At 44.5% G+C, this 13,930-nt stretch overlaps 1 protein-coding gene across 1 annotated transcript in view; it reads left to right on the plus strand.

Annotated features, from left to right (window-relative positions):
- The window catches only part of dnah5 (dynein, axonemal, heavy chain 5), a gene marked incomplete at its 5' end in the record, with an annotated part of 139,517 nt that overhangs the window by 110,226 nt on the left and 15,361 nt on the right, over positions 1 to 13,930 (plus strand). The window contains 6 exons of the mRNA XM_083760609.1: positions 3,089 to 3,271; positions 5,155 to 5,259; positions 5,842 to 5,980; positions 6,294 to 6,408; positions 7,490 to 7,680; positions 9,776 to 9,897. Of these exons, the coding sequence (XP_083616735.1) occupies positions 3,089 to 3,271; positions 5,155 to 5,259; positions 5,842 to 5,980; positions 6,294 to 6,408; positions 7,490 to 7,680; positions 9,776 to 9,897 (855 nt within the window). The remainder of the gene's footprint in view (positions 1 to 3,088; positions 3,272 to 5,154; positions 5,260 to 5,841; positions 5,981 to 6,293; positions 6,409 to 7,489; positions 7,681 to 9,775; positions 9,898 to 13,930) is intronic.

Here is a 13,930-nt window from a genome sequence, read left to right on the forward strand (position 1 = left end):
TCATGAAGCCCCTGGAAGTCTCTCACTAATTTTTTATGTCTTCTGTTCACTTGAACAAGCGAGAGAGTTTAATTGATTTCACTGCTGATAAAATGTTTTCATATTTATTTCATTCATCAGTATCATCCTCTAGTCTAGACGCACGCACACACGCAAAAACACACACACACACACACACACACACACACACACACACACACACACACACACACACACACACACACACACACACACACACACACACACACACACACACACACACACACACACACACACACACACAGATGTGCACCTACAAATGGAAGCATTCACCAGAGTGGTTGAGTTGAGAGTTCTTAACTGGAGGCATTTTATTTTACTCACGCTCATTAACGTGTCTCGAGTCTTGGTTTCATCTGATGCCAATTAGTGAGCAGCCGATCACAGCAGCTGGCCCCTGTAAAAACAACACACACACACACACACACACACACACACACCATGGTGTTTGCTAGCAAGCACGTGTTAATGCACTTCAAGACACGTACAAAAATACTGATCGGCTAAGGCCCTCCGGCTGCCAAGAGAGAGGTGTCAGTGAAGGCATCAACACCTGTCTCTCTCTCACATTGGCTAAAATAGCCAATGTGCAAGCTCACAGCGCATCGCAATGTGTGCTCGTAGATCAGCAGTTTTTTTTTCTTCTATTTTTGAAGTTTCTTGAATTTACTTCGCCTATAATGACATGCCCAAAATAGAGACGCCAGGTGGAAAGTGGTTACGTTCTATAAGCACATATTCTGGTGTGAGGGTCGTGCTGGCTGAAGGGGAAAAATCGCCTAGATAATTAGAAGCTTTACCGTACGTGAGTAATGACAGCTTAGATACAGCAAGTTGATAAAGAGGCTGAAAAAACAGCCAAGACACGCACATCTGAAACCAACTAGGCTGGGTGCCGGATCAAAAATGTGACATTATAATAATAAACAAGAATTGACGACATAGTCATAATTACCAGCTGCGTTATTATATCTGCAGAATTGTGCTATGAAATGTAAATTATCTGTACATACTGTATTGTGCGTGTGTGGAAACAAGAACAGGATCTGTCTATAGGTGCATGACTTTGTAACTCTGAGAGTGTAGCCTACTACAAATGGAACCAAAGGACCATTTTATACAATAAACAATAAACTCTGATACTGTACCAGGTAGAGCGGGGGTCCCCACGGAGGTCGGCGTGGGGGTCCGCGGTAGTCTGCGTGGGGGTCCGCGGTTACAGTGGGGGTCCCCACGGAGGTCGGCCTGGGGGTCCGCGGTAGTCTGCGTGGGGGTCCGCGGTTACAGTGGGGGTCCCCACGGAGGTCGGCCTGGGGGTCCGCGGTAGTCTGCGTGGGGGTCCGCGGTTACAGTGGGGGTCCCCGCGGAGGTCGGCCTGGGGGTCCGCGGTAGTCTGCGTGGGGGTCCGCGGTTACAGTGGGGGTCCCCGCGGAGGTCGGCCTGGGGGTCCGCGGTAGTCTGCGTGGGGGTCCGCGGTTACAGTGGGGGTCCCCGCGGAGGTCGGCCTGGGGGTCCGCGGTTACAGTGGGGGTCCCCACGGAGGTCGGCCTGGGGGTCCGCGGTTACAGTGGGGGTCCCCACGGAGGTCGGCCTGGGGGTCCGCGGTTACAGTGGGGGTCCCCACGGAGGTCGGCCTGGGGGTCTGCGGTTACAGTGGGGGTCCCCGCGGAGGTCGGCGTGGGGGTCCGCGGTAGTCTGCGTGGGGGTCCGCGGTTACAGTGGGGGTCCCCGCGGAGGTCGGCGTGGGGGTCCGTGGTTACAGTGGGGGTCCCCGCGGAGGTCGGCGTGGGGGTCCGCGGTTACAGTGGGGGTCCATCATCATGTGTACTGTATGGTACACATGATGATGGGTCCATTTGGTTCTATTTGTACACTAATTTGAATTAAATGACCTCTAAGACTTTTACTGTGTATGAATTCATAAATTACAGACTAAATTAAAACCACACCTTCTTCCCTATGCACAACTTGCAGCGGACAATAATGTTAATCTCGTCTTCATTGCGGACATACTCAAAATAATGTAGTGAAGTAGTGAATGAAACGCTTTGTGGTGGCAGTGTCTCCTCCACCTCCTCCATGTTTAGTTTGTTTACTTCTCTTGCAGTTTAACAACACGAGTCACACACTAATTTGTTGTTCCGCGTTCTGCATCTGATACTTTACATACTGTACAGACGAGTGTGCATCGTTTCCGTATCCACCCTAGAGTCTAGATCTAGACCGCATCAGCAGCCTGCAAAGCAACTCCATCCCATACCTCCATACCATTATAAATACACACTCAAGCCCTTCCACCAAGGCTCGTGAAAATAGTAAGATGTTACTTTTGGAAAAAAGAAAATTATTACTCAGTCAAAATGTGAAAGTTTAGTTACGTTTCTAGTTAAAAAGTAATAATATACCTGAAATTAATATTACTTTAGTTACTTGACAACACTTATGGCAGCCAATGGGAAAGATAGGTTGCTACTACAGCAAGTGGGCGTGAAAGCCAAGGCGATGGAAAATAGAGCAGCTGTGCTTACACAGCAGCTGGTAAAAAGAGCCTGCACATCAAACTAATGCTGTGTATTGGCTACTTCATCGGTTACTTCATTCTTCATTACCGATACTGTACATTTGGGAGCATTTATTTGGTGTGCAGACTCTTTTGTAAGCTTAATACAGAAAACACACACATTTTCACTAATACCTTTTCTTGTTCACAATATGTCTTCATGCTGTTGAGTATCAATAAACATTAATAGATTTGAGGTAAAAGAAAAAAGGAAAAAGAACTGGAAATGCTCTCATATATTTTCAGACCTCTGTCAATGAGGCAGCTTGTCATAAGCTGCCATGCCATGCCAGCATGCCATGCCATGGCCTGTCCACTTTTCTATTTAATATTTTCGTTTTAATGTCATCATGGTTTTGAAATACTAAGCACTGCCAGAGCGCCTTTGGCCATATACTTGTTTTCCTTCTGTACTGTGGTTTATTTTGAACTAAATCAATATTATAATATAACGGATGCGTCATTCTTTCCATTCTCTCCCATTTCCAGGTGAAAGTTGGAGACAAGGAGGTGGATGTGATGAAAGGCTTTAGGCTGTACGTGACCACCAAGCTGCCTAACCCAGCCTACACCCCCGAGATCAGCGCCCGCACCTCCATAATAGACTTCACGGTCACCATGCGAGGTCTGGAAGACCAGCTACTGGGCAGGGTCATCCTCACAGAGAAACAGGTGCATTTGCAGATACAGATAATTGTAGAATCATTATGTTTTGATGTGAATGACAGGACTTGGACATCTCACATCTGTATTGTATTAAGTTAGACTGCCAGTGTCATCCAAGCACCTGAGGTTTGAACTTGAGGTTGAATTGTTGGCTGTTGGTGTCATGTTGTTGTTGCCCATCAGCCATTGATTTTACTGTAATGGGGAATAAGGCCAAAGGTCTGAAGGGTCTGGTGGAAATGTGAGGAGAGGCTGGTGTAACTCCGGGGAAATAAGAGCTAGGAGTGAACACCTAGAACCAACGTCTCACACTTCAAAATGCCGACAGTTTCTGCTACTGGAGAAATCCCTTTTTTTTGGGGTGTGAATGACCCCATAGGTAAGTTTGATAGAATGGGGATTAAACAAAGTCAGTCTTGTCTGCATTGTGAGAAAAACATTTGTTCTTGACAGATAATCATTAACCCTTCTTTCAGATTTTTTTTCTTTTTTCTCCCAATTTAGTCATGCCAAGGTGTTATATAAGGTGTTTCAGATAGTCCATGTGAAGCACTGCAGAGCGAGGTATGGCTGTATTTCATAGTCCGAGTGCACCGCTTTCTTCCCTTTACACGCTCACAACTCGTCGTAGCATATAAGCTTGTACAGTAGATCACCTATTTTTGGCTAATATTCCCCAAAGAATATTGGATTATGGGGGGTGAGTGATTAATACGTTTCATTGATTAAATATTTATAGAACCCACAGACAGACTTAACGACTTTCACTATTAAATGAAATGCAGATCTACAAGCATTGCGACCAGTGGGGCTTGTTGATCACCGTTTTCCGCAGTTTTTTCACGACCCTCTTGTATGATAAAGTATAGCGGTAACCAGTTTCAGTGTTTCAGTTTGGGCCTTGCCATTGATGTAGGGAAATGACCCTCGTCCATAAGTGTTGCTTTTTTTAGCAGTGAAGCACAGTGCTGAGCTCCATAGCACTCGGAGACCATTTAAAGCTGCATATTTCTGACAAGCTCTCCCTAGCTTCCTATCTCATTCTGTATTACTGTATTACTGTATTACTGTACGGCTCTACATTCCCTCCGCCAACCTGGGGAGTGCAATGGACTGACCTCATGCTTCCTTCAGTGCATGAGGGTCCAAGCCGCATCTTTTCACCTGACAGGGGGGAGTTTCCCCGGTTGGACGTAGCGTGTGGAAGGAACACGTTATTCCAACCAGTTATTTTCCCCTCCATCAGGACCAGGATTACTGCATGGTTTTTGTGAGGGTACCCTAGGGGACACGGGGAGAACATGCAAACTCTACACAGAAAGGCCCTTTTGCCAACCCAACCTAGGGTATGGGCACTGAGGAGAGAACACGCCCACAACGTCCCCTGTGGGAAATCCATTTTAAGAGTCTTCTTTTTTTTTTCTTTTTTTGTCTTTCATCTATGTCTGTGAAACTGTGTAATTATTCACTTTGACTTGATATGCCAGCGCCCACACCGCCCACCCACCAGCGGCCAATTTGTGTCCTTTCTGTACGGTTCTCTTAGATTTAGACAATTGACTTTCTTTACTTTTAGTTAGGATTATTCATCTCAGGAGAGCCTTACAGACTATGAAAGTCCTGCTGTGGGGGAGCTTTAGACTCATGGTTATTTAAAGTTTTGCCATGCTGAGACAGCCCTAAATAGGCTTTACTGCTGCTTTAGGGAAATTAGATTTGTACTCTGAGTGGTCTAAAGTTGCTGCCAGGCTACACCGCAATATCCAGAGCAGTACATTAAACCTGAGAGTGTATTTACCTTTTTTGTGTGAAAATCATCTTCAATCTCTGAGTACTATTGTGTTCTATTGTATACTATTGATGTGCCTAATATCTGTATCTGACCTCAGGAGCTAGAGAAGGAGAGGACAGACCTCCTGGAAGATGTGACAGCTAACAAGAGAAAGATGAAGGAACTGGAGGACAACCTGCTGTATCGACTTACAAGCACACAGGCAAGCAATTTTATCTAAAGCAGCTGGTTCTCAAACGTTTTCATGTCGAGGACACCCAAAATATGTATTTGGCTGCGGACCCCCATCATTTAAAAAATGTTTGTGCCAAGGTCCAGGGACCTCCAGCAAAGATTTAAGTTAAAATGTTCGCTTTAAAAGATCTACAAGCTCTAGGGCGTCATGAAGCAATGCCAGACGTATGAAATGGATTCTATCTGTACAAATGTAACATTTACTGGAGACTGGAGCTAGTTTCAGTGACTTGATTCAAAATATATAAAATACATAGTTTCACGTAAGGTTGAGCTTGTAGATTGACTATCTTCGCTCACTGAATTTATAATATATTTAATATTTTTGCAGAAGGTTTGCTTATTATTATCAAAATAATATATATACTTTTTTTAAAGATTTGTTTTAGGCTTTTCTGCCTTTATTGATAGATACAAGTGAAGGATGACAGGAAAGAGGGAGAGAGAGACGGGGAGAGACCTGCAGCAAACTCGAACACGCGATGCGCTGTCAGGACAGAGCCTATATATGGTTACATTTTAGTTTTTTTCCTAAATTCTTCTTGTCCAGGGATCACTAGTGGATGATGAGAGTCTGATTATTGTCCTTGGCAACACCAAGCGCACAGCTGAAGAGGTCAACCAGAAGCTGCAGATCGCTGCAGAGACTGAGATCCAGATCAACGCTGCCAGAGAGGAGTACCGCCCAGGTAGACATGATCAAGGATAGAATAATAAAAGCGTTTGGGGGGATACGATTCTTTTAACAAACAATTGGCAAGCCAAACACCCTGTGCATCTATCTTCCCCCCCCTGATTGGTTCCATTGGTGACACATCTGCCAGCAAAAACCTAATTTGCTGGCACTCAAGCCTGGCGACACCAGGCTTGCTGATGTTAATCTGTTTAGCTTCGCTGAAAATCTAAATGTTTGATATTCATGTTTGAGTCTGTAACATGAAAGTATTGTGTTAACTTCTTTTCACTTGGACATTAAACAAAATATGTGTCTTTGTTTCCTAGTGGCCACCAGGGGCAGTATCCTCTACTTTCTGATCACAGAGATGAGCATGGTGAATGTCATGTATCAAACATCTCTAAGACAGTTCCTGGGACTCTTTGATCTTTCTCTCGCCAGGTAAGGGAATTTGTTTAATCGTTAATTTGTAGTTCTCATGAGCACCTGCAACATGGCATCTCTCACCTGCATGTTACTCTCCCAGTGTTTGTAAAGAAATGTAAGGACAAGCCGCACAGATATGTAGCAATCACACATCACGTCATTTTGTGAAACATTGCCTGGCCTTTTACTCTTGTTGCCACAAATGACACGTAGCTTGCGAGCAGAAGTATAAGCGGAATACACTCGAGAGGTTCCACACATGCGTTTTACCATGTGGTTGTATACACTGTTATGCAAGACCCATATTTCATTCACTGACGTGGTGGACTTGGTCCACTCCAAATATAATATTGTGCAACACAAATGTAGATGTAAACAAACCCTTTCATACATCTAGCATGCATCAATGTTGTATGCTAGATGCGAAGGTGTGAGTCAGGCCTAATACGATGTGTCAATACACATGGATGACATAAGTACCATACCATACGACACAGTTAAACATAGGTAAAAATGCGTTCAGAAAATATATTAAAATAGCATATACGTAGGGTTTTGAAACCACGGGGCAGAGCACGGTGAATATAGTGATTTCAGTGAAACTAGGGGGGACCATAATGCAGGGAGAAAAGATGGGTTTTAAGTCTAGATTTAAAGATGTCTAGTGAGTTGGCATCTCTTACTGTTTGTGGGAGAGCATTCCAGAGACAGGGGGCACGATGCGTTATTTTATTGTGGTGTGTGACTGTGAGTTTTCCAGTATCTTGGGAGCGTAGAGGTCGTATGCTTTTATTAGGCTGGACATGTAGGGTGGAGCAAGTCCATTATTTACATATCCGCTGTTCTTGCCAGTTCTGTATTTAATATTGATGTGATGGCATGCTGTGTCATGCTGGCATTGCAACCAGATTAGGTGGTGATCTCATGCTGTGTGTTGTATCCTGTATTGTATGGCTTTTGCATAATTCATCCATTCAATGTTGTGAGCTTGTAGGTCGGCTATTCTTGAGCATGACTCGAGCTTAATGTGAAAAAAAGAGCTTTTAATGAGTGTGCCAATTAACCGTGATGTGTACTGTCGTTCCATTCCAAACAGATCATGCAAGAGCCCAATTACTAGCAAGCGCATCGGCAACATCATCGAGTTCATGACCTTTGAAGTGCATAAGTATGCAGCGCGGGGTCTCTACGAGGAGCACAAGTTCCTCTTCACCCTGCTGCTGACCTTAAAGATTGACATGCAGAGCAACAGAGTCAAGCATGAGGAGTTCCTCACACTCATTAAAGGTCAGAGGTCAATGGCTCTATTGTCCCTTGATATCCTTTTCTGTCTGACATTGTCTTTTTTTTCTTTTCCTTTTCCTTTCTTAAGCACTTAAACCAGTGGTTCTCAACCTATTTCATTTCAAAGTCCCCGCCCCCCATGTTTGATATGCAATAGGCGAGGGCTAAACTAGTTACAAACCCATAGGGCTACATTTTTCAGCCCTGGTGAACTGACGTTGAGAGAGTGACTTATCGGTATATCCATACATTAACCAGGGTCAGACGTCTGTCGCTGGCTCCCCTGTCCACCTAATCTCTAAAATATCATATCTACAAGCTGGGACAAGGAGCTTTTTGGTAAATGAGCTCCTTTTAGGACATACCCAGAATAGGGACGCTAAGGTTCATGTGGTTAATATCTGTCTCACTCAACCTCATACATAACAGTATTATTCTCTGAAACCATTTGATTATATTATGGTGTGGCTCCTAGGGGACGAGCCATCTAGACCGTCTGTCTGTCTCAGATCCCTTCACTGTCTTCCCTCCATATTTGAGCATGACTGATGTCATCAACATGTCGGAGATCCACTAGTAATTTTTGAGGGGTGCTAGCCAATCAAACACGATGATTTTATTTGCTGAGCAAAGTACATATTGAGGATAAAAAGTGATTGGCCGGAATGACTGATTGTGATGATTTGTGATGATTTGATTGGCTGAGCACGGAATGTGATGTATGATGATATACTGTATGTATGATGATAAGAGCACTATAACTATAACTGCAGCCAGACAGCGGTGTTGTTGGACAGCCTGTACTGCTCAGTTCACACGGGTGTGATTTTTGATGTCCAGCTTTAGGTGTTTGTGTAAACACAAACATTGCGTGACACAAACATTGAAGACAAAGGTGAGGACGCAAATTCTGATTGGCTGGAATGAGACGATGTATGATGATGTACGATAAGAGCGCCCCTCACTTCACATGGGTGTGATTTTTCTTATTGCCTGACCCTTATTGGCCATATTGCCTTCTTATCGCAGCCAATTGCTCTAATTATGTGAATGAGCATAAAATTGTTTTCCAAAGTTTGAACAGCACATTACGGGGCCAGATAAAAAGGTGTGCTCCTCTGAGCACAGATCTCTGCCAGGCCGGGTTGTCTACCCAGGGCTGTGTCAGACGTGGGTCTCTGCCAGGCCGGGTTGTCTACCCAGGGCTGTGTCAGACGTGAGGTGCAGCCATCCGAACAAAATTAAGCTACAGGTAGCTGGAGTAGCTCTAGGACGTGTGGGGACAAAATCTACGTCATATGACCTCCTGACCACTACAGCCCAAATCAGACCACGTTGTGTGTGCATGAGCAAGCATGTGCACCTCAGTTCACTCATTAAACATTAGTGTAGGTAGCATTTTCCAACATATTTTAGAACTATAACAAACTACAGTATATACGTTTCCTTCTCTTCACCCCCAGCAAGTCATATGATGTGTATTATTTAGATAAAGGAGAGTGAATTTACTCAAGGTTCAAGTGAATTTTGAGCGTATTGGCTGAAGTTCACTGAAGCATAGCCGCAAAGTGCTCTATGGGAATAAAAGCCAAGCCAAAGCAACTGGCAAGACCACAGGCTGCTACAAGGCAAGCACACATGCTTCACCATCTGTCAAGACAGGCTAAGTGCAGAGACAAAACATTGGATATGGGGCTATTTGGTGCATAACGAAATACGTTCCGAGCGTTGAATAGAATGAATGTGTAGAACTTTAAGACAGATAAGCATCCACATGTTTTATTAAGCTTTGTTTGGTCATTAGCACAGCTTGTTAGATATTATAGTATCAAAGAGATCCAATACCATAGATGACAATTCCTTAACCACACTGTCACTGGTTGTGTGTGTGTGTGTGTGTGTGTGTATGTGTATGTGTATGTGTGTGTGTGTGTGTGTATGTGTATGTGTGTGTGTGTGTGTGTGTGTGTGTGTGTGTGTGTGCGTGTGCGTGTGCGTGTGCGTGTGCGTGTGTGTGCGTGTGCGTGTGCGTGTGCGTGTGCGTGTGCGTGTGCGTGTGCGCGTGCGCGTGCGCGTGCATGTGCACTACTGTATACAGGAGGTGCTTCTTTGGACCTGAAGGCTTGCCCCCAGAAGCCCGCTAAATGGATCCTGGACATGACTTGGCTCAACCTGGTTGAACTCAGCAAGCTCTGGCAGTTCTCCGATATATTGGACCAGGTAGGCTACATGAATAAAGCAGACACACACAAACAACACGCATGCATGCAGGTGTAGTCTGTGATGATGGCACACAAGCATACACCCGGCCTAATGGGAATCCAGATGTGCACTGTTGCAGTTCTGTTGAGTTCTCCCATTTCCATACGGGGGGGGAATTAAAAAACTTCAGTGCACTGTGTCTAAACATGTTGCGACCGCAAGTCGCAACATGTTTAGGCACAATGCAAGGAATAAATGCATTCGCCATGTATCTGGAGGAAGTCTGATCCAATCATTTTTAGATTTCTCCAGTTTAATCCTGCGTTTAGGTTTTGTTGTGTTCAAGATCTGATTTTAGGCATGTTTAAGCCTCCAGGGAAATCCGTGTTGAGGTTCTTAATCCACTGTTTTTCATTAAAACGTCTTTGTCCTACTGTCCAGTTGGGATTGTGTTGGAGTCCAGCGCATTTTAGAGCTTCAATGCCATGAGCCATGAAATGTTGCACAAATCTTGTGGTTGTCTTTTTTCCATTGTTAATATTGTATCTGTGTTGTCCCAGCCTTGTACCTATTGTTTTACCCGTTTCTCCGACATATTGTAAACCACATTTGTTACATGTGATTAAGTAAATGCAGTTGCTGGTTCTGGTTGTTATTCGTTGTTTAATCTCTAACACGCGTTTTGTAGTTCTATTTTTGACTAATTGTTTGGGTTTGAAGTATTCTGGTCCCTCGCGTGCTGGTGTGTTGATTTCTTTTAGCTTGCTGTGTACTAGATAATCTTTAAGGTTTTTGTTTTTTCTGTATGCCGATATAATTTTATAATCTTTTAGAAGATCATCCGTTCGGTTCTCAAAATTCCTTTTTATTCTGTTGTTGGCTAGTATGCTCTGTGTTGAATAACTGGTTATCAGGGCCAATTTAGGGCCTGGATCACGCACTCTTATTTCTAAGAAGGTACTTTGAGCTTTCCGGAGGAATGTCCTAGTGTATCCCCTTAGTCTGAGTGCCTTAAATAGTGTCTTACAAGCTATTTTGAAATCACTACTTTGCGTGCAAATCCTATGGAATCTTAGTAGTTGTGATTTGACTATCCCTGTGTAAGAGTGTGTCGGGTGGAATGACGTTTTGTGTAATAGGGCGTGGGTGTCTGTTTCTTTAAAGAATACTTTTAAGTCTAGTTTCCCATTTGTGTTAAAGTTTGGGCCCTTGAAGATTGTTACATCAAGAAAGTCAATCCTTTCCGTGTGTGTCACAAATTTTATCGTTATGGATCTATGATGGCTATTAAGAACATCAATAAATTCCTGGAATTCTTCCTTGCTATGTTCCCATATTCCAAAAATATCATCCAGAAACCTATAATAATGTGTTGGTTTAAGTCTGCATTTTTCTAGTGCTGTCTGCTCCCATATGCTCATGTAAATGTTTGCATAAGATGGTGCAAATCGCTTTCCCATGGCCGTCCCTTTGATTTGTAAATAAAATTTGTTGTTAAAGGAAAAATCATTCTGGGTTAGATTTAAGTCTAGTAATTGGAGTAATTCCTCCTCTGGTCGATTTGTGTCTGGGTACTTATTAAATACTTCTTTAACTGCTAGTAGGCCTGCTTCTGTCTCAATGTTTGTGTAGAGGCTGTCTATATCTATTGAAAACAACAAGGCTTCCTTTCCTACTATAATAGCTTTAATTTTGTCCACAAAATCGTAAGTGTCTTTTATAAAACTGGGGTGTTTTATCGACAGTGGGTTTAGGAAATATTCAATAAACTCTGCTGTCTGATAAGTCTCACTGCCACAGTCCGACACAATTGGTCTACCGGGTGGAATTTCATATGGTATTGTCCATGAATCCGGGCTTTTGTGTATTTTTGGTAAAAGATAAAATATCCTAGCTCGAGGGCTGTCTTGTCCTATTAAATATTTATGTTGCTTGGCATTTATGTGTCTTTTTTCCCTCAGTTTGTTAACAATGGCTTGGGCTTTTTTCGCTGTCTCTATGTAAATTGGTTGGTCTAATTGCCTATAATGATCCTGATTGTTAAGCTGCCTCTCACCTTCTAACAGGTATTGGTGTCTGTCCATAATTACTATGCAGGACCCTTTGTCTGCTGGCTTGATAACGATTTGTTTGTTGTTGATTAGTCCCCTAAGTGCTCTGGTTTGTTCTATTGTGAGATTATCTTTTTCCTTAATGTGTCCTGGTATGCGTTTTACCGTATTCATGTCCTTCTTGATTAGTTGTTTAAGGCTGGTCGGGAGTAACGTCTCGGCAGGTTCCCAGTTTGAACCTGGTCGAAATGGTTGTATTTCTCCTCCCCCCCCCCATACGGGGGGGGGTGTGTGTGTGTGTGTGTGTGTGTGTGTGTGTGTGTGTGTGTGTGTGTGTGTGTGTGTGTGTGTGTGTGTGTATAGCCTACTGTATGTGATCTGTACGTTACTGCTGGAGGCTTTCGTATCTCATTAAGTGTTTTTCACGCCTTTCTCCTTCACTCTATTCAACATGTCAATATGATTTCAACCTCGTGTCACTACATCAGACACAAGCACACACACATACGGACACGCGTGTGCGCAAACACACACACGTGCAATTCAAGCACGCATGCACACATGCCATGGAGGATCACTCCAGCCTGTCAAAAGATGCCTTTATACAAAAAAAGACTGGCCCTCAGGCTCTAATATACGCATGAGTGCGCACAGTTGACAGGATGGTGGCTCACAGGGGGGATGCTCTGTGCTATGTGAAATTAGCTGGAGAAACTCCCAATCAATTACCTTTGGCTGTGTGTGTGTGTGTGTGTGTGTGTGTGTGTGTGTGTGTGTGTGTGTGTGTGTGTGTGTGTGTGTGTGTGTGTGTGTGTGTGTGTGTGTGTGTGTGTGTGTGTGTGTGTGTGTGTGTGTGTGTGTGTGTGTGTCTCTTTGTATGGGAGTGTGTGCAGGAGTAGGCAATTCCACGTGCATTCTCGTGGAGGTGCATACCGTCTCTGTCGGGAGGAAACCTTATATGTCCAAAGCCGATAACGTTCACAACATGGAAAAAAGAACACGTGTCTCAATGGTTCCATCCATTCATCTTCAACCGCTTATCCGTAGTCAGGTCACGGGGGAAACAGCTCAGAGAGCTCCAGACTTCCCTCTCCAGAGCAACATTAGTAACTTAATTCTGGGGGATCCCGAGGTGTTCCCGGCAGATATTGGAGATATAAAACCTCCAACTCATCCTTGGTCTGCCCCGGGGTCTCCTTCCAGCGAGACGTGCATCGAGGACCTCCCTAGGGAGACGCTCAAGAGGCATCCAACCAGATGCCCGAACCACCTAAGCTGGCTAAGCACCCGTCTGAGAAAATAATTTTGGCCGATTGTATCCGCAACCTTATTCTTTCGGTCATGACCATAGGTGAGAGTAGGAACAAAGATTGCTCGGTAGACAGAGAGCTTTGCCTTCTGGCTCAGCTCTCTTTTCGTCACAACAGTGCGGTACAGCGACTGCAATACCGCCCCTGCCGCTCCGATTCTCCGGCTGAGCTTCTTCTCCGTCCTCCCATCACTCGTGAACAAGACCCCAAGATACTTAAACTCCTTCATCTGTGGTAATGTCTCATTCCCTTCTTGGACTGCACAATCCATCGATTTCCTGCTGACAACCATGGCCTCAGATTTGGAGATGCTGATCCTCATCCCAGCCGCCATACACTCGACTGCGAACTGGTCCAGTGAGAGCGGAAGGTTTTGCACCGATGGAGCCATCAGGGCCACATCATCTGCAAAAAGCAGTGAAGCAACTCTTAGCTCACCGAGCCGTATACCCTCTCCGCCACAACTTTGCCTCGAGATCCTGTCCATGAAAATCACAAACAGGATACGTGACAATGGCCTGGGCCGTGGCTCAGCGGTCCAGGCAGGTAGCCCGAGCCTGGCAGTGTGCCACCGGTTCGACTCGCGACGGCCTTTACTGCATGTCACTCCCCCATCTCTCTCCCCCATTTCCTGTCAGCCTCCTATACAAAATATAAAATAAAGGCGAAAGCCGAAAAAGAAAACATAAA

Source organism: Protomyctophum parallelum (assembly GCF_964188405.1).
Source record: "Protomyctophum parallelum genome assembly, chromosome: 3".
Classification (NCBI taxonomy): Eukaryota; Metazoa; Chordata; class Actinopteri; order Myctophiformes; family Myctophidae; genus Protomyctophum; species Protomyctophum parallelum.